The sequence below is a fragment of the Cannabis sativa genome, chromosome 1 (assembly GCF_029168945.1).
Source record: "Cannabis sativa cultivar Pink pepper isolate KNU-18-1 chromosome 1, ASM2916894v1, whole genome shotgun sequence".
Taxonomy (NCBI): domain Eukaryota; kingdom Viridiplantae; phylum Streptophyta; class Magnoliopsida; order Rosales; family Cannabaceae; genus Cannabis; species Cannabis sativa.
The window spans coordinates 23735518-23760766 of NC_083601.1; the positions used below are offsets into that span (position 1 = coordinate 23735518).

General features: G+C 32.1%; 2 protein-coding genes and 1 long non-coding RNA gene across 3 annotated transcripts; 1 reads left to right on the forward strand and 2 right to left on the reverse strand.

Moving 5' to 3' along the window:
* The first annotated feature begins 17359 nt into the window (after positions 1 to 17359).
* LOC133036025 (cathecol O-methyltransferase 1-like) lies at positions 17360 to 21883 on the forward strand. Its single transcript, XM_061112493.1, has 5 exons — positions 17360 to 17521; positions 20108 to 20688; positions 20875 to 21185; positions 21287 to 21351; positions 21442 to 21883. Exons 2-5 carry the CDS (start codon positions 20264 to 20266, stop codon positions 21736 to 21738), a joined length of 1098 nt encoding a protein of 365 aa, XP_060968476.1. The 5' UTR covers positions 17360 to 17521; positions 20108 to 20263; the 3' UTR covers positions 21739 to 21883.
* On the reverse strand, positions 17981 to 20106 carry LOC133036038 (uncharacterized). Its single transcript, XR_009686980.1, has 3 exons — positions 20067 to 20106; positions 18597 to 18812; positions 17981 to 18262 (listed from the first exon to the last, which is right to left on the reverse strand). It is a non-coding gene; the product is annotated as an uncharacterized LOC133036038 (long non-coding RNA).
* On the reverse strand, positions 21864 to 23619 carry LOC133036030 (protein CURVATURE THYLAKOID 1B, chloroplastic). The gene is made up of 6 exons (XM_061112501.1): positions 23020 to 23619; positions 22831 to 22934; positions 22656 to 22742; positions 22473 to 22535; positions 22326 to 22363; positions 21864 to 22242 (listed from the first exon to the last, which is right to left on the reverse strand). Exons 1-6 carry the CDS (start codon positions 23186 to 23188, stop codon positions 22185 to 22187), a joined length of 519 nt encoding a protein of 172 aa, XP_060968484.1. The 5' UTR covers positions 23189 to 23619; the 3' UTR covers positions 21864 to 22184.
* Positions 23620 to 25249: the final 1630 nt, after the last annotated feature.

The window sequence follows — 25249 nt, forward strand, 5'->3', positions numbered from 1 at the left end:
TGATCCGATAACAAATAGTAGAAGAAAATTTTGAAATTTTATACTTAATTTAAGTAATTAATTAAAAAAAATCAAAAAGTATATTTTTTTACACTATATAAAAATGTATAAAATATATATATTTATACTATATCATATTTATATATTTATTTAAAAAAAAACGCTTATATAATATTTAAATTTATTAATAATTTTTTACCTTCTTTTTTATTTATTTCTTTCAACTGAAATAATCTTAACACATGTAAAATCGAGAGATTTTTTTAATTATATAAAAAATTAAGATAAAATCTTAAATATTTTTAATAACACCTATTTATGAGTAATACCAAGTATGAAAGAATGCGATAATGACCCTTAGAAAACTTAAAATACTGTTTAAATATTTAATGATCTTACTAGTGGATGTGGTTGTGATGAGTCAAACTCGAGGAGAAAAAAAGAGTTCTTAGATATTTGATGTTACATCGAACACCAAATATAAGTTGATTTAAAAAAAAAATAAGAAAAGAAAAAGAAACACACCAAATATGCCATTACATATATTATTCCAATATATTCTTTTAATCGTTATTTATGATATTATTTTTTTTTGATAAAATATTCAATTTATTATATTATAACACAAATATACACTATATATAAATTGTCATAGCTAGTGGGCATAGCATATATGGTTAAGCACTCTGAAAAGAATTGATCAGCCATAGAAGGGAATATTCAACATAAGAATATTCCCCTGTCCTTGCTGTCAAGGTTGTTAGGATTGCAGGTTGTTAGAATTGTAAATCCCCATAAGATTTGATTTTACCTTTATGCTAACGGTATCATTTGTTTTTGTACAATTCACTTTACACGTGTAATGACCTGTATGGTCACTCTCCCATTGTATTGCTCATTGCCCTGCCTATATATATGAAAGTATTCTCCACAGACTCGATTGAGTTGTGTTTTCATTTCTCTGCATTTTCTTACTTTTATCACTTGGTATCAGAGCCTTAAAGGTCGTCGCCCATCTTCTCCATGTCTACCAACCAGAGTCAAATCCCTAGAAACGATGATGCCAATGTCCAAACACCTATCAACACAGCTCCTAACCAATCCACAACCAACCCAGCTGCTCTGCAAGTCGCAACAACATCTAATACTCCAGTGGGAGTAAATCCTTTCAGCAATACCCTAAGTTAGCCATTTTCCTTGAAATCGGACAGACAAAACTTTACACTATGGAAAACCATGGTGTCAACTATCATTCGTGGTCAGGTTGGATGGCTACTTGAATGGCCAAAAGGCTTGTCAACCTGAGTTTCTTACAGCTCAATCTGAAGCAGATGAAACATCAAGCTTCGTTTCACAACCAAATCCAGACTATGAGAGTTGGATAGTTCACGATCAGCTACTGATGGGGTGGCTATATGGATCGATGACAGAGAGCATAGCGTCTGAAGTTATGGGTTGCAGGACAGCTGCCTCACTTTGGACAGCCTTGGAAGAACTCTATGGAGCTCATTCCAGAGCTCATGCAGATGACATTCGAAACAAGATTCAGACAGCAAAGAAAGGGGCTACGAGCATGACGGATTATCTGAGACAGAAGAGGGTTTGGGCCGACTCTCTTGCGCTTACTGGAGAATCATATCCTGAGAAGCATCTTGTCTCAAATGTGCTCTCAAGATTAGACATCAGCTACTTACCTATTGTTCTTCAAATAGAGGCCAGACCACGCACAACATGGCAAGAGTTACAGAGCATTCTGCTGGGTTTTGATGGTAGATTGGAAAGGTTAAATGAAATGACACCTCAGACCAAGCTTCTCAATGGTACTGCTGCCTTTCCATCTGCAAACATGGCACAAAAACCCCAAAATCCCAACTATCCTCGAAAACCATCAAATTTCAGCAACACAGGAGGAGAAAGAGGTTCAAATAACTATGGTAATCGTGGAGGAGTACCAGGAGGCAGAGGAAGAGGCGGTAGGAACAACAACTCCAAGCCTACTTGCCAGATTTGTGGCAAGTATGGCCACTCGGCTGCTATTTGCTATAATAGACATGATGATGCTTATATGGGACAAGTTCCAGACATGGAGAACAATCAAAACCGACACCAACCTCAGGCTCTTGTGGCCACACCAGATCTGGTCAATGATGATAACTGGTACATTGATAGTGGAGCAAGCAATCACCTAACCTCGGATGGCAGCAAACTGTCAAACAAAACAGAATATGGTGGTAAGGAAACTATAACAGTTGGTAATGGTAGTAAGTTACAAATAACTCATATTGGAACTGGTGCTTTACACTATAGTGATTCGACTCGGTTATTGTTAAATGATTTGCTGCATGTTCCACAAATAGCTAAGAATTTAATTAGTGTATCAAAGTTAACAGTTGATAATGATATCTCTATTGACTTCTTTGCTAAATTTTGCTGTGTGAAGGATCGGCTAACAGGGAAGGAGGTGCTTCAGGGAACGCTTAAGGATGGTCTGTATCACTTCACTGCTGCAAATAATTCAAGCCTTAAACCAGTGTCTAAATCTGCCTTTTCTGCCGTGTCTAGTTTGCCTAAGTCTAGTAGCAATGCTGTTAATGTTTCTGTTTCTCTTAGAGATGTTTGGCATAGGAGGCTTGGTCATCCTGTTAGGTTTTATGCCCTAAATAAAACTCTTTACAATCTGATTAGTTATCAATATAAGAAATTTGAAGTGATTGATGTTTGCATGAATTTTACATGCTAATGGTTTAATATGTTTAATATGTTTATTACATTCATACACACAAAATCAGTTAAATCCAGATCATATGTTTATTCACAATTACAGTATCGTCAACACAGTGGAATGTGATTGTGATCATATGAATCAAAAGTTTTGGTCCCTGTTTCATCAGTGTTATTGGATTTACACTAATGTGATAATCAGCGATGATGTGTACTTACACTTGGAGTAAGTGTTATGTTCTTTCCAGGACATTAGTAAAGTATACTAGTTTCGAATGTATGGAGTATACATTGGACTGGACCGATATTGCAACTAAGTTAAGATATTACAAACTTACCGTTATACATATCTTTCCAAGTCAATATCAGTAGTTGATCTTAAGATTAAAAAGAATCTAAATCCTGATATGCTTGGGCTCAACTCAGGAGTGCTATTCATGTTCTTTGATTTATTAGTTAAGCCTACTTTTGGGTCAGGGTGATACGTATATTTTGGGAACATGATAGTATGATTGAGTGGGAGTGCTGAACATAAATATGGAATCTATAGCTTCTACTGGTGTATAGAAGTTAAGTGATGATTCCCTTCGAGCTTAGCAAATAGAAGTAAATGGATGAGCTCTTGTTTAACTGACTAATTATTAGATCACTAAACACCATTTACAGGTAGCTAAGTGTTTTAAGGGGCAAAATACATTGAGGGGTGAGAACGGTAAAGAAATCCCATCTCGATGTAAATCATCTATATAGAGGATCTTTAAATCACAATAAGATTATAACAATGGTTAAATGAGATAGTATATTGGTATCGTGAAACATACAATATGCTCTATATAAGTCTGAGAGTGCAATTCTAAGTTCTAAGAGTGGATTCAACGAAGAATTAATAAGTAGGAATTTACTTGGTAAATTTGGTTCACTTATTGGAAGCTCAGCATATAGATCCATGGTCCCCATTCTAGTTGAGAACATTCTGCTTATAAGACTCATTAATTGATTCGTGATTGATCAATTATAATTCTAAAGTTAGACTATGTCTGATTTTATGAATTTTCACTATTCAGGGGTGAAATTGTAAGGAAAAGAGTTTTCTAGGTTTATTTATTTATTAATAGACTTTATATGTCTAATTAATAATTAAATTAAATGACAATATTATTTAATAATGTATTTTAATTATTAAATAATTAGTTTTGGCATTTAAAAGGTTAGAATTGGAAAATTGGCATTTTTGAGAAAATAGAGATAAAATTTGATAAAATTGCAAAATTAAGTGGGGCCCATTACAACACCTATGGCCGGCCACTTAATATGATTTTTCAAATTAATATTTTCATTATTTTAATGCCAAATAAATCCTAACCTAAACCTAGTAAGTTGCCTATAAATAGAAAGTGATGGCTCATTCACAATACATGCTTTCATTAGCTTTCTGACAGAAATTTCTCTCTTCAGAAAAACTGAGCCTTCCCTCACTCTCTACCTTGGCCGAAACCTCTCTCCCTCTTTTCCTTCATCTTTTTCGTGACCCTAGTGAAAGAGTAAGTGCCCACACACAGTAAGCAGTAACTCAATCATAGATTGGAAGACTGTGAAGGATCAAAGCTTGAAGAAGAAGGAGATTCGGGCTCAGATCTTGATTATACTCTGCTACAGAAAGGAATCAAGGGTTAGAGATCTGAGTGGAAGGAGACATTTATTCCGCTGCATCAATGTAAGGTTTTCTTAACTTTATATGTGTTTATTTTATCGTTTTAGAAAGTTCATATTTAGGATGTTAATAAACATACTTGTGAGTAGATCTAAGATCCTGGTAAAATAATTCCCAACAACTGGTATCAGAGCCATGGTAATTGATTTACTTACATGTAATTTGGACTTTAAAACGATTGTTTGTATGTTCTTTGGATGGTATTATGTTGTATTGAGTGTTATTTGATGATTGATTGATGATTATGAAATTTTCGTGAAAAATAATTGTTATTTCGGTTCTGGAATTATTTTTATTGGATAGTATGGAAAAAATTAAGCAAGTTAGCCTTTTACAGAACTCAATTTGGATTTTATTTGAATTAGTTATGATTTTTTGAAGAATTTACAAAATCGGGGCTGTGCTCATAGTTTCCTGCGATCGCAGAGCTGTCCGTACAGTTTCGATTTTTTTCAATTTTCTTCAATTTTTCATACCTTTTCATGGAATTAACTTCCAATTTTTTGTATGGTTTTATATATATACTATTTCTATTCCTAATTCAATTCTAATTATCATTTTGAATTAATTTAATTTTTTTTATTTAATTCAAGATATTAGTGTAATTTGAATTTGAATAGAACTAGTATTTATCTTTTTGCTTAAAAATCTATCTTATTTTTAAATTTGATTATATTTTTTTTTAAATTTAAGGTCAGATATTTTTTGATATTTAAAATATCTTTTAAGATATTTATAATATCTTTTAAGATATTTAAAAATATCTTATCTTTTAAGATATTTATAATATCTTTTAAAGATATTTATAATATCTTTTAAGATATTTAAAAATATCCTATCTTTTAAGATATTTTAAAAATATCTTATCTATTAAGATTTTTTAAATCTTTTTAGATATTTTGACCTTATTTAAAATTTAAAATAAGATATTTATAATCATGTAATTTTAAATAGATATAAGATATTTTGCTAACTTTTAAATTTTGTTATTTTATTTATTTAAATTAAATTTAAAAATCTGAAAAGATATTTTATTTATCTTTTCTAATTTTTATTTAATTTTTTTATTTTTAAAATAACATTTAATTTTTTAAAAAGTAGTTAGCAAATTTTGAAATGATATTTAGGTTGGTTGAAACCTAATTTTTCAAATAGTAGGTTTAATTTTAAATTTTTTTTAAAATAATTTCGAAATTTTAAATTTTTTTTATTTTTTTTCGAAATTAATTAATTTATTTTTATTTTTTTTGAAATTAATTAAAATATTTTATTTAATTATTTATTTTTCGAAATTATTTATTTAAAATTAAATAAATCCTACTTCCAACTATCCAGCTAAACTTGTTGCAGGAGTATGTGTTTTTAGCTTGTATGTAAGTTTTAAAAACCTATTATTACTTGATTGCAAATAGCCATGGTTACTTTTTGCCAGATCTAATGATCTGATGGCTCCCTTGGTCAAGTAAATAATTTGTAACAGGTAAATTTTACAATCTTCTTTCATCTGTGTATGACCTAGCAACATGATAGGATCCATCCAAAGTGTGCCTGTGTGAGCCTATATGTTTATTTTATTATATAGATGCATATAGGTTGTTGCTAAATAAAATGTCACACCATGATAGATTTTATTTAGGTCCATTTAGTTATTGGACCTATTCAATTAATAACAGTTATTCATTTTAAGGTTAAATTCCTCTCTTTTGGGCCTTGTGTGAGAGTTGGGTGCCATAGAAGTGGGTACGACATACTGAACCCAGCACCCCCTCACATGAACTACCCCAATTGTGAAGGCCCATTTGCCTGATTTGAATAACTGTACTAGGTTAATTATAATAGTTTGACCTAATAAAATTGAATTAGCAACATAATTAACTTTTAAAATATATGAAAATTTATTTTCATTTTAATATTTTAAAGTTAATTTTAAGAAAAACACTTTTAGTTTAGATATTATTTCTAGATAAACTATTTGTATTTTTCTTGTATTTAATTAAATATAGAATTTTAACTAACTAAGATTCTTTCTGGAGCTTATTTAATTAAATATTCCTATTTAAGTTATAAATTAGTTGTATCACCGGATTTTTCTTAACAAACTTAAATTTGAATATTTGATTTAAATTTTAAATCAAGTTGAGGAATCTTAGGCATTAGTTATTAAAGATTCTTAAGATATTTTTTAAGTTAATATCTTTTCAAATATTAACTTAAAATGGAATATTTTAGATATTTTTTGGTTGATATTTTTTTTTAAATATTAACTTCAAAGATATCTTCAAATTAAGTGGTTACAACTTAATTTGTGATATTTAATTAAATCTAGATTTGAAATTATTTAAGTTTTAGATTTTTTCTATATAACTTAAATTAGATATTTTTCAAATTTTTGAAAAGATACTTAGTCAAATAAGATATTTTCTAGATAGTAATTTCTAGACTACTTATTATTTCTAATATTTAAATAGGAAAATATTATACTTTTGTGAAATTAATTATTTAAATAATTAATTTTGGTACAATTTTATTAAGTATATTTTTCCTAGTATTAAATAGAAATTAATAATTAAGGCTTCTCTACACTTAATTATTATTTCTTGAATTTAATATATTTAATTAACTTGAAAAATCTAAATATCTAAGTTGATTTTCATCATGATACTTAAATATTTATTGATTTTTCATGACACTTAATTAAATCGAAAATTATTTTTAGGTTGAAATTTAATTTTTCAACTTAAATTTAAATAATTTTCAAAATATATATTTTTCTTTATTTTATTAATCAATTTCGAAATTGCATTTTAATTATGCAATATTTTCGAATTTTTTTGAAAAATAGATTGAGTTGTAAATTAATTATTTATTTTAATTAATTCTTGGACCAACTCAAGTCAATGATTTTTTCATTTAATAGATTAATTTAAAATAAGTGAATTTAAAATATATATATTAGAAATTGAATTAACTAGTCAAAAGAATATCTAGATAGGTGATATTTTTGCTTGAAGTATTGCTTTTCTATTTTTATTATTTTCGAAAATTGTATAATTTTTTTTTATACTTAATTTTCGAACCCAATAAATATATTCTCAAAGGAAATTTTTAAGTTGTTAATTATTTATTTAATTCATCTTAAATTAATTTCCTTAATATTTATATTTAAGATTATTACTAAGATGGAAATAATTAATTTTATTTCAATCACCATCTAGTATAATTTTATAAATATTATATTAAATTCTTATTTTTGAATTTTAATTCTTAAATAGAATTTAATGAGATTTATTTATTAGAATAATAAGAAAATACATTTTAAACAATGAGCTTTATTATTATTAAGATATTCGATCTCCATTGTGGGTTTTACACCGCGTTTGTTTTAGTGAGTAATCCTCCCTAATGGAGGAACGTTCATTAGCAATTTCGCACCGTTTAATCTCGCATGATAAGTGGTTTGTAAGTGTTTTATATGGTATAGATCACCCTAATGGTGGCGACCATATTTGACTTGCAAATTGCGAAACAATGGTAGAAGCTCATGAGATAGAATAGCCTTGACTCTCGCCTAAACGGACAACGCCGGATTCGATCTTGATCGAATAAAAGGTTGCTAGAATGTTTAACATTTTAGATGAGCTGACAACTCTATTCAATGGATGGTAGCTTTGACTCTCGCCTAAACGGGACACTGATATCAGTTTGTTGAAAACCTTGGAAATTATTTAGGATTGAATTTTAAGTATTTTCTCATATCATTCCTACTTGCTATGTGCTTATGATTTCTGAATTGATTTTGTGTGTTAAACCATTATTAATTTCTATTTGTTGATTTCTATTATTTTGTAGTATCCTGTTTGTCAAAATGAATCCCATGTTATCACTGTTGACTGAAAATAAGCTGAATGGATCTAACTTTAATAAATGGAATGAGAACATTAATATTGCTCTCATAGGAGAAAGTGCCTTGTTTGTTTTAATCGAGCCGTCACCCGAAGTGCTGGGGATAATGCATCCAAAGCCGTGAAAGAAAAGTATGAGCGTTGGCGTAAGGCAAATGACAAAGCTCTATACTTTATGCTTTCTAGCATGGTTGACACCCTCAAAACTCGGTTTTCTAAAACTGAGAAGGCTGCTGAAGTTATGACGAAGTTAAATGAGCTATTCGGTAAGGCATCACTTCAGTCACGCTTTGACGCGACTAAGAAGTACATTAACGCACGGATGGAACCTCATCAAAACGTGCGTGATCATGTTCTCCTCATGTCCAGTTATTTCCAAGAAGCCCAGGATCATGGTGCTGAAATGGACAGTGCTACTCAAGTAAGTCTTATCTTGAACGACGACTCCGCATTTCTACCATACACATCAAATTATGTCATGAATAAGAAGGAAATTGACTTTCATGAATTAGTCAATGACCTTCAAACTTATGAAAATTTGATTGGAGGACCCAAGAAGAAAGGGAGTAAACCTCATCCTGGTAATGGTAATGGGACGATGAAACCTGAAGCAAATGTCGCCTCTGCTTCAAAGCCCAAATCGAAGAAGAAGTGGAAGAACACCAAGAAGCGAACAAAAGTCATGAAAAAGACTGCTCCTTCTGGTGATGCTACACTTAAAGGAAAGTGTTTCCACTGCAATGAAAAAGGCCATTGGAAACCCCAATGTCCTAAACTTCTTGCAAAGAAACAAGGTATTTCCTTTCATAAACTTTAAGAGTTTTAGTGAATTATTATCCAATTGGATTTATAATTCTGGACTAACTTTGTTTATATGTTTTCTTCTTCTTATAGGCCAAGCTACTTGAACTCAATTGAGTTGGATCAGCAAGCTGGACCAAGGGTGAAATCGTCCAGATGAAGATGAAGCTCTTCAATTTATTTTTTGAATTAATTGTTTTTAGTTTAAAGACAATTTGGATTTCAAATTTTAGTTAGGGATATTTATCCCTGTTTCTCTCATATTGTTGCAATATTTTTTTTATTTTTAATAAAGTTTTATTTTTTTTCGAAATTCCCTATTGCAATTTATGAGATTGAGCTTCATTTAATTCTATCTTCATCAATTATTACCACATTATATTTATATGTTTGTATGTGTAAGTGTTTTTATTATTGATGCAAATTCTATAATATTTACAACTCTTCATAGAGTTATATTATATAAACACTAGAAATTATTTCTATGTTTATCAATAATTGTTCATTCTCATACAATTATTAAGAATTTGTTTAATAAAAGGATCTTATGATCTGATAGGGGTGGAGAAAAGTTAAGAAAACTATGCAGTTCAACGATCTTTTATATCTAATGAACTCTGGATAGTATTCAACTCCACATAAACTCTATCACACTTAGAGAATCATGATCTTTACAACCTTTAGGGGTGGATCATAATCTCTATATACTTAGGGGTGGAGGTTATCCATAGTACCCTATATGTATATTCTTAGGGGTGGAGTCTATTCCACAATTCCCTATGAAACACATATCTTGTTTAAACATAGAAGTAATATAATGAGTCAGCTATTGTCAATATAAATTCTTGATCTTGATTGTATGTTCCATTTCGTTTTTACTGTTGTAAGTAAAAGTATGATACCTTTGAAAGTTCTTTGTTAAAGTTTCACACTACCTTAATTGAGTGGGAGAATTTTAAAGTTCTATACCCATCTTCATTAGGTTGATAATTGTGATAGGTACTTAAGAACACTACTGAAAAGCAAATCTATCCATTCACATGGATAGATATAGCTTATCAGAATTATGAGAATAAGATAAAGAACTCTAGTTCAGTCCATTCGAATGACTTGAACCAAGAATTCTTAATCCTCATAAAATTTTATGGTATCTTAATTTTGATTACTTTAATCTCTGGCATGTATTTTTCACTTCAAATACTAGTCTGCTAAGTTGATGACTTAGTCTTGACTTAAAGTTTCAGACTAATACAAAAGTCACAACTAGGTAACTCTCTAAACAATCAGAGGTTAAAAGTATTATTTAACCAGACATCTGCTATTGAGTGGGAGCTATCTGAGATGTAATCAAATAGGGAACATTAGAAGATATTCAAGAAGGATTTATGAAAGTGATCTATATGTCAGATATTAAGGAACTGTGTATCAGTTGTCTTTGTATCACACCATCTAATTTCGAAATTCTTAAGATGGTGCTTACTTTGGGGGTGGAGGAATTATTGTATAATAATTCAAGCTCTACCAGAGAAGAACTATAACTTGGTCTATTCGAAAATACCAGAAAGTTATATCACTGAAGAAAAGTCTACACTGTATTATCTCAATTACATATTTTTCAATATGAGAGATATGTCCTCTGTTAATTCAGATGTACTTTTAAAACAGTAAAGATTTCAGTATCCCTTGATGAGTAAAGCATATAGTAAAGGATGTTTCATAAGAGTATTTATGAACTAGTTTCCAGAAGTTTGGGTGGATTCAAATATACTACACTTGATCTGAAGATCAAGACATCAGATTGACCTATTTGCACAGTTTGTTTTATATTAGTGCAAGTGGGAGTTTGTTAGGTTTTATGCCCTAAATAAAACTCTTTACAATCTGATTAGTTATCAATATAAGAAATTTGAAGTGATTGATGTTTGCATGAATTTTACATGCTAATGGTTTAATATGTTTATTACATTCATACACACAAAATCAGTTAAATCCAGATCATATGTTTATTCACAATTACAGTATCGTCAACACAGTGGAATGTGATTGTGATCATATGAATCAAAAGTTTTGGTCCCTGTTTCATCAGTGTTATTGGATTTACACTAATGTGATAATCAGCGATGATGTGTACTTACACTTGGAGTAAGTGTTATGTTCTTTCCAGGACATTAGTAAAGTATACTAGTTTCGAATGTATGGAGTATACATTGGACTGGACCGATATTGCAACTAAGTTAAGATATTACAAACTTACCGTTATACATATCTTTCCAAGTCAATATCAGTAGTTGATCTTAAGATTAAAAGAATCTAAATCCTGATATGCTTGGGCTCAACTCAGGAGTGCTATTCATGTTCTTTGATTTATTAGTTAAGCCTACTTTTGGGTCAGGGTGATACGTATATTTTGGGAACATGATAGTATGATTGAGTGGGAGTGCTGAACATAAATATGGAATCTATAGCTTCTACTGGTGTATAGAAGTTAAGTGATGATTCCCTTCGAGCTTAGCAAATAGAAGTAAATGGATGAGCTCTTGTTTAACTGACTAATTATTAGATCACTAAACACCATTTACAGGTAGCTAAGTGTTTTAAGGGGCAAAATACATTGAGGGGTGAGAACGGTAAAGAAATCCCATCTCGATGTAAATCATCTATATAGAGGATCTTTAAATCACAATAAGATTATAACAATGGTTAAATGAGATAGTATATTGGTATCGTGAAACATACAATATGCTCTATATAAGTCTGAGAGTGCAATTCTAAGTTCTAAGAGTGGATTCAACGAAGAATTAATAAGTAGGAATTTACTTGGTAAATTTGGTTCACTTATTGGAAGCTCAGCATATAGATCCATGGTCCCCATTCTAGTTGAGAACATTCTGCTTATAAGACTCATTAATTGATTCGTGATTGATCAATTATAATTCTAAAGTTAGACTATGTCTGATTTTATGAATTTTCACTATTCAGGGGTGAAATTGTAAGGAAAAGAGTTTTCTAGGTTTATTTATTTATTAATAGACTTTATATGTCTAATTAATAATTAAATTAAATGACAATATTATTTAATAATGTATTTTAATTATTAAATAATTAGTTTTGGCATTTAAAAGGTTAGAATTGGAAAATTGGCATTTTTGAGAAAATAGAGATAAAATTTGATAAAATTGCAAAATTAAGTGGGGCCCATTACAACACCTATGGCCGGCCACTTAATATGATTTTTCAAATTAATATTTTCATTATTTTAATGCCAAATAAATCCTAACCTAAACCTAGTAAGTTGCCTATAAATAGAAAGTGATGGCTCATTCACAATACATGCTTTCATTAGCTTTCTGACAGAAATTTCTCTCTTCAGAAAAACTGAGCCTTCCCTCACTCTCTACCTTGGCCGAAACCTCTCTCCCTCTTTTCCTTCATCTTTTTCGTGACCCTAGTGAAAGAGTAAGTGCCCACACACAGTAAGCAGTAACTCAATCATAGATTGGAAGACTGTGAAGGATCAAAGCTTGAAGAAGAAGGAGATTCGGGCTCAGATCTTGATTATACTCTGCTACAGAAAGGAATCAAGGGTTAGAGATCTGAGTGGAAGGAGACATTTATTCCGCTGCATCAATGTAAGGTTTTCTTAACTTTATATGTGTTTATTTTATCGTTTTAGAAAGTTCATATTTAGGATGTTAATAAACATACTTGTGAGTAGATCTAAGATCCTGGTAAAATAATTCCCAACACATCCATCATCTCAAGTTTTAGATAAAGTTCTTAAGTTGTCCAATGTAAGAATTAAATCTAATGAAACTCAATATTTTTGCGATGCCTGCCAATTTGGCAAATCTCATGCTTTGCTTTTTAAAAACTCTACCAGCCATGCCTCTAGTGTTCTTAAACTTGTGCACACTAATTTATGGGGGCCAGCCCCTATAATATCACAATCTAACTACAAATTTTATATACACTTTGTAGATGATTATAGCTGATACACCTGGTTATATCCTTTACAACAAAAATCAGATTCACTAGCAGCTTTCACTCACTTTAAGCTCATGGCAGAAAATCAATTTAACTCCAAAATTAAGCACTTAAGGTCTGATTTTGGAGGAGAATATCAACCCTTTAGTCAACTTGTCAATGAAAGTGGCATCTTATTTGAACACTCGTGTCCTCATACTTCCAAAGAAAATGGAAGGGCTGAGAGAAAACATCGCCACATTGTTGAAATGGGGCTCACAATGCTGGCTCAAGCACATATGCCCTTAAAGTATTGACTGAGGCATTCCAATCTGCAGTCTATTTAATCAATAGACTTCCTACCCTGATTCTTAAAGGAAAGTCACCCTATGAAGTTCTTTTCTCAAAACTTCCTGATTATAATTTCCTAAAAGTCTTTGGGGTGGCATGTTTTCCTTGTCTTCGTGCATATCAAACCCATAAGTTTCAATTTCACACTATCAAATGTGTAAATCTTGGGTATAGCACAGTCCATAAAGGCTACAAATGTTTGAGTCCTCATGGACGAATTTATTTCTCTCGGCATGTTGTTTTTAACGAGGCTGAGTTTCTGTTTGCTTCAGGATTTCTTAACAATTACCAACCTGAACAACAACTCACCATGGCTGCACCACACTCTTGGTTTATTTTACCATCGTGTGTCTCCTCTTCCCCTGCTGCTTCCACTTCAGTTTCCCAACCTGTGGTATTCGATTCCTCTCCGAGTTCTGTATCTGCTGCACAATCCCCTTCTAATGCAGACCATATTGGGTGTCCCACTGCAGCATCTCCATGCCCTTTTGAGGTAAGTTCTCCTCAGCCCGAACCTCCAATTGATCCATCCTTTAGTTCTCCTGGTATTGGTTCTTTGGATCTTCCTGCAGAATCTTCTCCAAGCTCTCCAATTGCTGCACCAGCACCTGCTTCTCTCCAGCCTACGCATCCCATGACAACCAGAGCCAAGGCTGGTGTGTTCAAGCCTCGTGTTTTTCTTGGTCAGAGCTCCTTTTCTCTTGATGTCAATGAACCTCTGACTGTTGCAAGTGCACTTCAGCATAAAGGGTGGTTTCATGCTATGTCCGATGAAATTTTGGCTCTAAAAAGGAATGGTACATGGGCTCTTGTTCCCTTTAGCTCCCTGTGTAACATTGTAGGGAACAAGTGGGTATTTCGGATTAAGTACAACAGTGATGGCTCTATTCAACGGCTTAAGGCTTGCTTGGTTGCTAAGAGGTTTCACCAAAGACCCGGAGTTGATTTTGGAGAAACCTTCAGCCCCGTAATCAAGGCTTGTACAGTGAGAGTTGTGTTAACTCTTGTTGTAACATACAATTGGGATGTAATGCAACTCGACATCAATAATGCCTTTCTTAATGGCTCTCTCGAAGAGGATATTTACATGATGCAACCACAAGGTTTTAAAGATCCAAGCAAGCCGCACCATGTTTGTAAGCTACACAAGTCAATCTACGGATTGAAACAAGCCCCACGCGTTTGGTACGATCAGCTCAAAAGTACTCTGGTGAAATGGAACTTTGTAAATTCTAGAGCCGACACATCATTCTTTATGTTGAAGCACACTAGCCATGTGATAATGGTGTTGATTTATGTTGATGATATTATTGTAACTGGGAACAACACCACAGAAGTCAACAACTTTATCACCAAGCTAAACAAAATCTTCTCTCTAAAAGACCTCGGGCACTTACACTTCTTCCTTGGAATTGAAGTGTTCAGAGACTCAACGGGAATTTATTTATCACAAGGAAAGTACATTGGGGAGTTGCTGCAGAAAGTGAAAATGGAGAATGTCAAACCAAGTCCCACTCCCATGACAGCTGGGAAAACTCTCTCAATTTTAGATGGTCAACCTCTGTTTAATGCCACTGAATACAGAAGCATTGTTGGCGCACTTCAATATCTAAGCCATACGAGACCCGACATCTCCTTCGCTATAAATAAGTTAAGTCAATTCCTCAAATGTCCTACCACAGTGCATTGGAGTGCTGCCAAGCGCATACTAAGATACTTGAAGGGTACTCAGTATCATGGAATTCATGTTGCTCCCAGTGAAAGGCTAACTCTAACTGGTTTTTCGGATGCCGATTGGGCATGCTGCCCAGATGATCGCAAATCGGTTGCAGGCTACTGCTTGTTCTTTGGAGAGACATTGATATCTTGGACATCTACGAAACAAACTGTAGTCGCTAGGTCAAGCACCGAATCGGAATATCGTGCACTTGCACAGTTAGCAGCTGAAATTGCATGGGTGAAAGAGCTGCTGCAAGAAATGAAGTTTAAATTAGCCACTGCTCCCATTATCTGGTGCGACAACATGAGTGCCAGCGCTCTAGCATCGAATCCAATCTTCCATGTACGAACAAAACATATTGAATTGGATGTACACTTCATCCATGACAAAGTGCTTCAAAAGGAAATTGAAATCAGATATGTCCCCTCTTTTGATCAAACTGTTGACTGCTTGACTAAGGCTCTGTCTCCTACTCGTTTTCAATTCTTGATTGGCAAACTCAGAGTTACATTATCACCCATTCGTTTGAGAGGTGGTGTGAAAAGAATTGATCAGCCATAGAAGGGAATATTCAGCATAAGAATATTCCCCTGTCCTTGTTGTCAAGGTTGTTAGGATTGCAGGTTGCTAGAATTGTAAATCCCCATAAGATTTGATTCTACCTTTATGCTAACGGTATCATTTGTTTTTGTGCAATTCACTTTACACGTGTAATGACCTGTATGGTCCCTCTCCCATTGTATTGCTCATTGCCCTGCCTATATATATGAAAGTATTCTCCACAGACTCGATTGAGCTGTGTTTTCATTTCTCTGCATTTTCTTACTTTTATCACTAGCACTATAATATCCCAATATTCTGATGCAGGGTTTCCACTGTTTGTCCCGTTGTTGGTTGGTTTTGCTTTTAGCTAGCTAGTCTTTAAATTTGAATTGTATTTTACAAAACTCACACGATCCTTTTAAATGTAAGTTCTAGAAATAACTTAATTATTTCGTAACAATTTGACAAGTTTAAAATAAAATAATAAGAATAATAATAAAAAGCTAGCTTTGTTGGATTTGCACAGATCTCCTTAATAATGATTATTATTATATTATATTAATCAATAAAGTTGTTAAGAAGTTTGATGGAAAACGGAATCTTTCTTCTTCTTTATTGTTTGTTTGTTGGTAAGAATGGAGAGCTGGCTCTCTCCTTCCAATCAAATAAAGATAGATGGGATCATATTATGGGACCACTACTACTACTACATTTGAATTTTTAATCAATTAACTTTGAAAATTTATACTTTTCTCCTTCCAATATCGATTATCATGACAAACATGTCTTTATACGCGTTTCCAAACTTGAATGTTTCACAACTTCATTCTTCAAATTGATATTGAAATGTACCTACTCACTCGTAACGACTTATAGCTATACTTTGTTATTTTCACTAAATATGATACAAGTAGTTAAATCCTGTATTATATTTATATTTAATTAACTATTTATGGCTTTACTAATTCAAAATACTCAATGAAGTACAACCGGTGTGGTTAATTTAATAATGATCCACACTCAACTTTTCTTCTTTTTAAATAACAATTAAAATTATCATATTTTTCATACTTAATGGAAGATAGGATGTGTATCTTAGAATATTTTAAGTGGATTGTCATAATTAAGTATTACTCACTTGGTATTATTATTATGAGGATAATTAAATATTTACATGCATAGTGCCTATGATATAATTAGAACCATGATGAGATGGTTGATTTTGATTAATTATATTTGAGGCATATAGATTGGCAAATTAAGTTACACTCCAAAACCCTATCATATAGTTAAGGCTTGGTAGCTATAAATGTAATATAAATCTCACAAATTAGCGTTGTTGTGAACCCAAAACATGCCAATGGCATAAGGTCCTAAAGTGGTTTGATGTATGGGTTTGCTATCCTTTAAATCTTCTCTTGTTCCATACTTTCTTGTGCTCTTGTCTTTGGTGTTTGGAGAGGTTGTTGGTGATTATAAATGGCTCATTATTTAAATAAAATGTTATCTAGATAAGAGATACTAACACAGTACAGTAAAATACAGCCACAAATGAATATCATATGCTTCCATACCTCTTATCTTTTATGTTCTACATTTTAATAATGTATCTTTTACAGCATAAATACATGGAACCTTCTAATTTTTTTTTATTTTTTATTTTAAAAAAGCACTGATGAATCTGACAAGTTGGTGAGCAATAATTTCTGTGATTTTAAAACATGCTGTGTTATTTTTTTATCTTTTGGACATTAGGTGGTGGGATCCTTTTACTTAATTTGGTATGTAGCAAAGAAGATGCTTTTTGAGGTGACAAATTTGACACTATGGGCCCGTTTGGTTGGAGGTAATGAAAGCAATGGAATAGGAATAGGAGTAAGAATAGGAATGGTAATGGAATGGAATAAGAATAGGAATAGGATTAAGTTGTTTGGTTAGATTTATGGAATCAATAATTGAATACAATTCTTATGTTTGGTTGACTATATAATGGAATGGAATGGAATAAATTAATTTTGAACAAAAATACTATTATTTTTAAAACATGATTAAAAAATTAAATTAAATATATTCAACTTATATATATATATATTTTTTTTAAAAAAAAAAAATTGATTTATATTTTTTTAAAAAAAACTAATATGTATAAAAAAAAAATTAATATTTATTTAAAAAATTTAATATATATAAATTTATATTTATTGAATTTACTATAAAATATTACTTCTTTAAAAAAAACTTAACATATATTTTTTTAAAAAAACTATATAATCACATAAAAACTTGTTCAAAAGTATAAGTATTCATGTCCAATACCCATATTTATGCTCAAAATAATTGTTTGCAAAATTATGAGCATAACACATTACACCAAATCCAAAAGATTATAATTTGTTACTACTGAATGTCAAAGACAATATATATTGTCCTGCAAATTATTTTAGACCAAAGTGAATAACCATGATCTTTCTAACTCTTTCCCGAGCTGTGTACTAAAGAGAGCCATCAATCAGAAGTCTCGCCCATTCATCCTTCTCATCATCTGGGACACTGAAAAAGTAAGAAACCAGAGCATTATCTTGCATAATCATGCGAGCTACCTTCTTTTTATTTGCATGAATCATACACAACATGCTTAATTATAAATAGACAATCATCAGTTTGGTAAAGGCAAACAGTCCAATGAAACTCAGATGACCAACGACAAATCACACATACATTCATGAATCATACATTATCTTAAGAAAGAGATACGTGATTCTCATTTTAATTAGCAAAAATATATCTTTTTTATATGAATAGAAGGCCTGCCTAGAAGGGTATGTGATTTTGTTCATGGATATCTACCTAAACCTAATCTATGCAAAGGAAAAAGGAAACATACCAACCAAAGTGGTACAACACTGCATAGATTGTTTCATCATAATTGGGTGATGGAGTTATTAATGGTAATAAGTGGAAGACACTTGGCTTGTTTGTGGCTTCACGGGTGTCAAAAAAATCACCAGCTGGACAGAGCTTAAGCATTGGGACAAGTCATCATCTCTCTTCAATCCTCATAGTCAAGTCAAATCTAAGCTAATCTATTCTAATCTACACACTGTCATTCAATTCCCAGTGTTAAAAAAAAGAAAGGGGTGGGGGGGTCTTCAAAGCTCTTTCATTTTCAAACAGTTTGTTCTAAACAAAGCAAAGATTTGTAGTTATGGATTAGCTGGAATCTTTTTCCAAACCAAAAATGGCAGAACCCCACTTCACAAGAAGTCGACAGACAATGTTTACACATGTCATTAATTGTAGTGATTTCAGCTTTAACCAAGTGAGAATGACACCAACCCTTTGAGTAAGTAATCATCACTAACCTAAGCTTTTAACTTTTTTCTTTTCAACAGACTTTGAACTCATTTAAATCAAGCATTAGCTGTGTAATGAAATTCTTTGTAAGAGAAACGCTTAAAAGTATCTGAAGTGCTATTAACATAATATGGTTATTTCTACCCAAATACACATGAATCTAAAGGGAACAAAATCATACTCAGAAAGATACAGAAACCCAAAACTACATGATTTCCAAAGCAGCAACCCAAACATGAAATCTCATTGAATCACGAAATTCACTACATATGTTTATAACATTCACAAATATATAAATAATACTTGGCAGGAGAATGATAGAACCAAAAATAGAGGAATCTAGGATACATCATCACAAATAATACTTCTCATGAGAATGAGAGAACCAAAAATAATATAACTGGTCTCTCTTTTTTTTATATGGTAAAGCATTCAAGAAGAACTACAGTTACAAACTATTTAATGTATGAAATAAATGGCTAACATATTCAAGATCTTTATACATTGAAATTTCATCTATCTATCAGTACAATTATAAAAGAAAATCCAAACTCATTCAAAGACATATCGCATCTCTAGAACAATAAAACAGAAAAATACACATATAACTAATCCTTAAAAACAAAAAGTTTGGATTAAATCAAGGCGTTAAAAGTTTATATTATAAAATTTGAAACAGCAATAAATTATCTCTCCAATCAACAACACAACATTGTTCCAGGTAGCTTATTTGTCATTATGAGTAGTTAAACACAGTACTGAAATAAAATATATGTGAGAACAAATACCATACAAATGGGATTCACATGAAAGAAACAGAAATTTGTTTATTGAACCAAAATCAGAAAATATGGAAACTTATTTGGCCTGACCCTTGCGTTTCAAATGGAAAAAGATTTGAGAACAAAATTTCAGATAATCCAAATTAGAACAAAATTCTTTGTAAGTGTATGGAGAGAGAGAGAGAGAGAGAGAGAGAGAGAGAGAGAGAGAGAATTACCTCTGGCAACGCTACCCCGGTACTTGCAACCTGAGTTTGAGGTGACAAATTTGACACTATATGTAAAGCATGAAGATGCCGTGTAAAGTTGACTTGATCATTAGAGACTATAAAACAAAACCAATAGATAAATTATTTTAGCATTGTAACAACAAAAATTCAATCTCAAGCACCAAAAAGAAAGTAGGTACGTTCTCATGGCACCTCCCTCGGAAGAATTGGCAAACACTCCACAAATTGTTAACGATGAAAGGAAACAAGAAGAAGAGAACTTTGCATACGCAGCACAGCTTGTGAACTCAACTGTGCTCTCCATGTCCTTGCAATCTGCCATTGAGCTTGGAGTTTTTGATATCATAGCCAAAGCTGGTGATGCAGCCAAGCTCTCCGCGCAGGACATCGTGGCGCAGATGCCTACTACCAACCCTGATGCGCCTAGAATGTTAGACCGCATCCTCAGAATGCTGGCCAGCCACTCTGTACTTTCATGTTCTCTGGAGAATGAGGATCTAAGGGTGTACTGTCTTAATGATGTTTCCAAGTTATTTGTCACTAATGAAGATGGTGTTTCATTGGGTCCACTGATGTCTTTGTTGCAAGATAAGGTCTTCTTGGATAGCTGGTCAGTACTTATATTTGTTTTTTACATTTAAAAACATTGGCCTATATTGGTATGTTGTTTAGTTCAAGTTTTAAGCATTTGACTCGTTGAAGGCAAAGCTTTAAAAACCAATTAGACTAGTTAATTTACAAACAATTAATCAACATAATTTTAGTGTAAACTTGTATGCCTTCAATGAATGAGCAGGTCCCAGCTGAAAGGTGCAATTCTTGAAGGAGGAATACCCTTTAATAGGGTCCATGGCATGCATGCTTTTGAGTATCCAAGCTTGGACCAAAAATTCAACCAGGTATTTAACAAAGCAATGTACAATCAGACTACTTTGGTCTTGAAGAAGATCCTAGAGGTTTACAAGGGTTTTGAGAACCTTGAGAAAGTAGTAGATGTTGGGGGTGGTTTAGGAGGGACCCTAAACCAGATCACTTCCAAATACCCTCATATTAAGGGTATTAATTTTGACTTGCCTCATGTTGTAGAGCATGCTCCCTCTTATCCAGGTACATATATTAAATGATTTCTGATTTATGAAAGTCGTGTCATATATTTTCACTGAGAATTTTGTGTAGACTAAATATGAAGAAGCTTGTTAATGTTGCAGGGGTTGAACATGTGGGTGGAGATATGTTTGAAAGTGTTCCAACTGGGGATGCTATTTTTATGAAGGTCAGTTTTGAAATTAGTTTCCCAATTCACTTGCAGACACCTTTTCTTGATAGTACTTTTGACTAACGTATACTAATGTTGATAATTTAGTGGATACTTCATGACTGGAGTGATGAACACTGCTTGAAACTACTAAAGAATTGTTACAAAGCTATTCCAGACAATGGGAATGTTATAGTTATGGAGGCCATTCTTCCAACTATACCAGAGACTAATTCTGCTGATAGATGCACCTCCCAAACTGATGTGCTTATGATGACTCAAAATCCAGGAGGAAAAGAGCGCAGCAAAAAAGAGTTCTTAGCCTTGGCAACCGGTGCAGGATTCAGTGGCATAAGATTTGAATGTTTTGTTTGCAACTTTATGATCATGGAATTCTATAAGTAGATAAAGTATTTAGTTTCTTACAAACTATGACAATGTATTCACTGCTGTTTCATGTACTCTAATTTTATGTACCATCTCTCTAGTAAATGTACTATCAAACTTAGTAAACTCCAGAGAACAAAATAAAAAAAACTTTCTTGTTGTACTTCCATCTTCAATTTATTGACTTATTACTAAAATTTAGACTATTTGTTTTTCCCTTCCAAGTATATAAAAACATGTTATATCAGAACTACATGGTGCTTTAATGCTTTAAAGGGAAAGGAAAGATAATAGTTACATGTATCTCCAAGAGAAGTACATTGCCAATTTGCCACTAGTCAGAAGCTTATAGAGAAAAAAAGAAAAACCAGAGAATGGTCACATATTTACGGACAATGCTGAGATATATTTCTTCAAAAGCCGGAATTTCAACTCATCTCAGCAACAATTTGGTTGAGGTTCTTCTAGCTGCTCCCAATAATCTCCTTGTATGTGTCTTTTACTTTCTGTAACAAGGCTTCCCTGAAATTTTCAATCAAAATAGTGTTAAAAAAAAAGGAACAATCTGAATACCAACAACATGAATCTGAATTAGAAATACTGACCTGTCTGGTTTGAAAACCAGGTTCTTGTATGCAAACCACTGCAAATAAGATTAGACAAATGATCCAATGAATGTCGCTAATGTGGAATAAGAAATGCTTATAAACTCGTCAGAAATTAGTATTATATAAATAAACACTCAAACTTACCCCAGAGTAGCCAATTCCTACCAACTCAAGAACCCCAGGAATTAATGGAAGCCTATCAATTGCCTGTTGGAAAATTATGCTCATGTCTCAAAAATCATATTTTCACTTATTTCAACTTCACAATTTTCAATTCTAAATATGTTCAAGAAAGTAAAAGTTTAATAATAGGGGGAAAATGGTCACCGAAATCATCCCAGTGGAGCCCCAAAGTGCAACAACACCAGCTACAGCAAGTGAAGAAACTGCATACTTGTCTTCAACTTTGTCCCACTGTGCAGCCAGAGTAAAAAAAAAGATGTGGTTGTTAAACTACCAAATAGATTTTCTTATAACCAAACAAGGTATAGAGAAAACATACAGCTTCTTGAACGGTCTGGATGATCTCTGGTGTCTCAGCAGTTGCAACTTCAGCAGGGGCTTCTCCAGTGGCCATGGCAATGACATTTCTAGCAAGCTTACGGCCTAGTAAGCAACACAAAAACAAACTTAGATTGAAAATGTTAGTGTTAGTGATCATAACAAAACAGAATAAAGGGTGTTTTCTCACAGTAAGCAGTGCTCTTCCATGGGCGCTTCTGAGTCTGCACTGGGGGCGGTGGAAGAGTGGGGAGTGACACACATTGCGGGGATGACCCGGCGGATTGGCGGGGAGCCTTGGTGTCAACAAAGGTGGATGAGGAAGAGATAGTTAGAGCTGAGGTTGAACTTGAAGCCATGGCAGTACTATATCAATTGATTGTTCCTGTGAGAGATTCTAAGGCACACACCAGGATGAGAAAATTGAGTATTTGAAATGATATGATAAAGATTTTAAATTTTATTTATGTGGTTTTCCTTATTTTTGTTTGTAAAGGGATTAATAATTTTTCTTTTTTTTTTTAGGATGATCTGATAATTTTTTGTGTTGCAGTGGAAGTAGGGATGGTTGTTCTTCCAAGTTTGGAGGTGCACAACCACTCATTTCTCATTCATTTGGATAGTGTGATGACATGGAAATGTAGGATAGGCATTTCATGGTTTTTGATTGGTTGAGAGGTTTCAGGTTGGACCCTTGTTCTACCAAAAACATTTAGTTGTGTTATCTTTCTCAATTAAAGAAGCAAAAGATCTTTTCCACCACTCTTTCCTATACTTTCTTTAGGAGAGTTTCTAGTGGGGACACCTCCTTAATGTACATATATATATTTTTTTTTTTTGAACAAGTACATAAAATGTATTTGTTTTTTTAGGAAATGACTGAAATGTACATTTTACATGGAAGGTTCTAAGAATTTATAGTAATTTATCTATATATGTATTTAGAATTTATATATTGTTAGATTTTTGTAAAATCAATCATTTTTATATAATAATAAATAAAAAAATTTCTTATAAAAAAAATTAATTTACCAAAGTTGAATTTGATATTCTCATCCTAAAGGACAAGTGTCAAAGTTGTGGCATGGTAGTTTGTAATGCATTTTACGAGTTTTTTAATTTTTTCACTCAAAAGTATTTTTTTGTATTTTTACAAAAATTCAAATAGCAACCCACATAATAATTTAAATCGTAACTAAAATTCATATAGCACTCACATAGAAATTACTAGAACAACTAGCGAAACAACCTAAATAATAATTTTTTTAAAAAAAATAAAAATAACATATAAGATAATTCTCTTTTTTTTTTTATCATCCATCCATAGCCCTAATAAATACATCTTTCACTTTATGAAAAATTAAAATTTCGTGCTAGTGTGAATTGAGTTTGTTACAATATACATTATATAGTGTTATACCTGAAATTCGACTGTACACTAAAAGTTGACACGTGTCTAACAGAAGGAAAATGAATCAACTCTAAGGATATAATTATATTATATCAATAATTGCATATTAAATAACTTGTTATTATTATGTAGATATTTGATAGATAAATATTCAAAACTCGTTGACTATATAGTTAAAAGCGAGACAAGAATAATAACTATTAAAATACGATTAACGGGATAGATGTATGCCTTGGAATATACACACAAGAATGGGATATTCATCCACTGGAGTAGAATGAATGGAACAACATAGCTGCATCACATTGCACATAGCGAGAAGATCACCTCGCATTGTTAATGCCAATAAAAGAATATGACGAGACAAACTACTTCCCAACACTTAGCATTTTTTCTTATTAAGAAGGGCAAGGAGGATAACTCGAATCGAGCGAGATACAACCTTCGAACTCGGTAATAACCGCCTAAAGGATAAGAGTAAAAAACAATTGAGTAGTTATTAGATATTAATCTACACGTGATTAAATAAAACGTGGGGATTATCCACGTTTCATGAACCGATATATTTTGAATCAAACTCAAAAAGAGTAATTGCCAATCTATATTCCTATAAATAGAGGCAGATTTCATGGAAAAATGGACGACAAAATTGAGAGAGAAAATATTATTATTCAAATTCTAAGATTGTATTCTGTACTCAATAAATATCCCAAATAATAAGGACTCGTAGAGCATGTAAATTTTAACTACAAAACCACGTAAAAAAATATCTGGTGTTACCTGATCATTTATTACTTATATATATTTCTGTAGAGAATTTAATACGTAAAGATTATGTTATTTTGGTTAACGAAAATCTGTGTTAACATATAGAATCATAGAATAAATAGGTTTTTGGTCAATTAAATTATTACTACTATCTGATTACATCTATCTAATTTTTTATATTGTTTTAATATTTTTTAAACTATTACCACAAATGTTTTATGATGTGCTGAGAAATTGACAC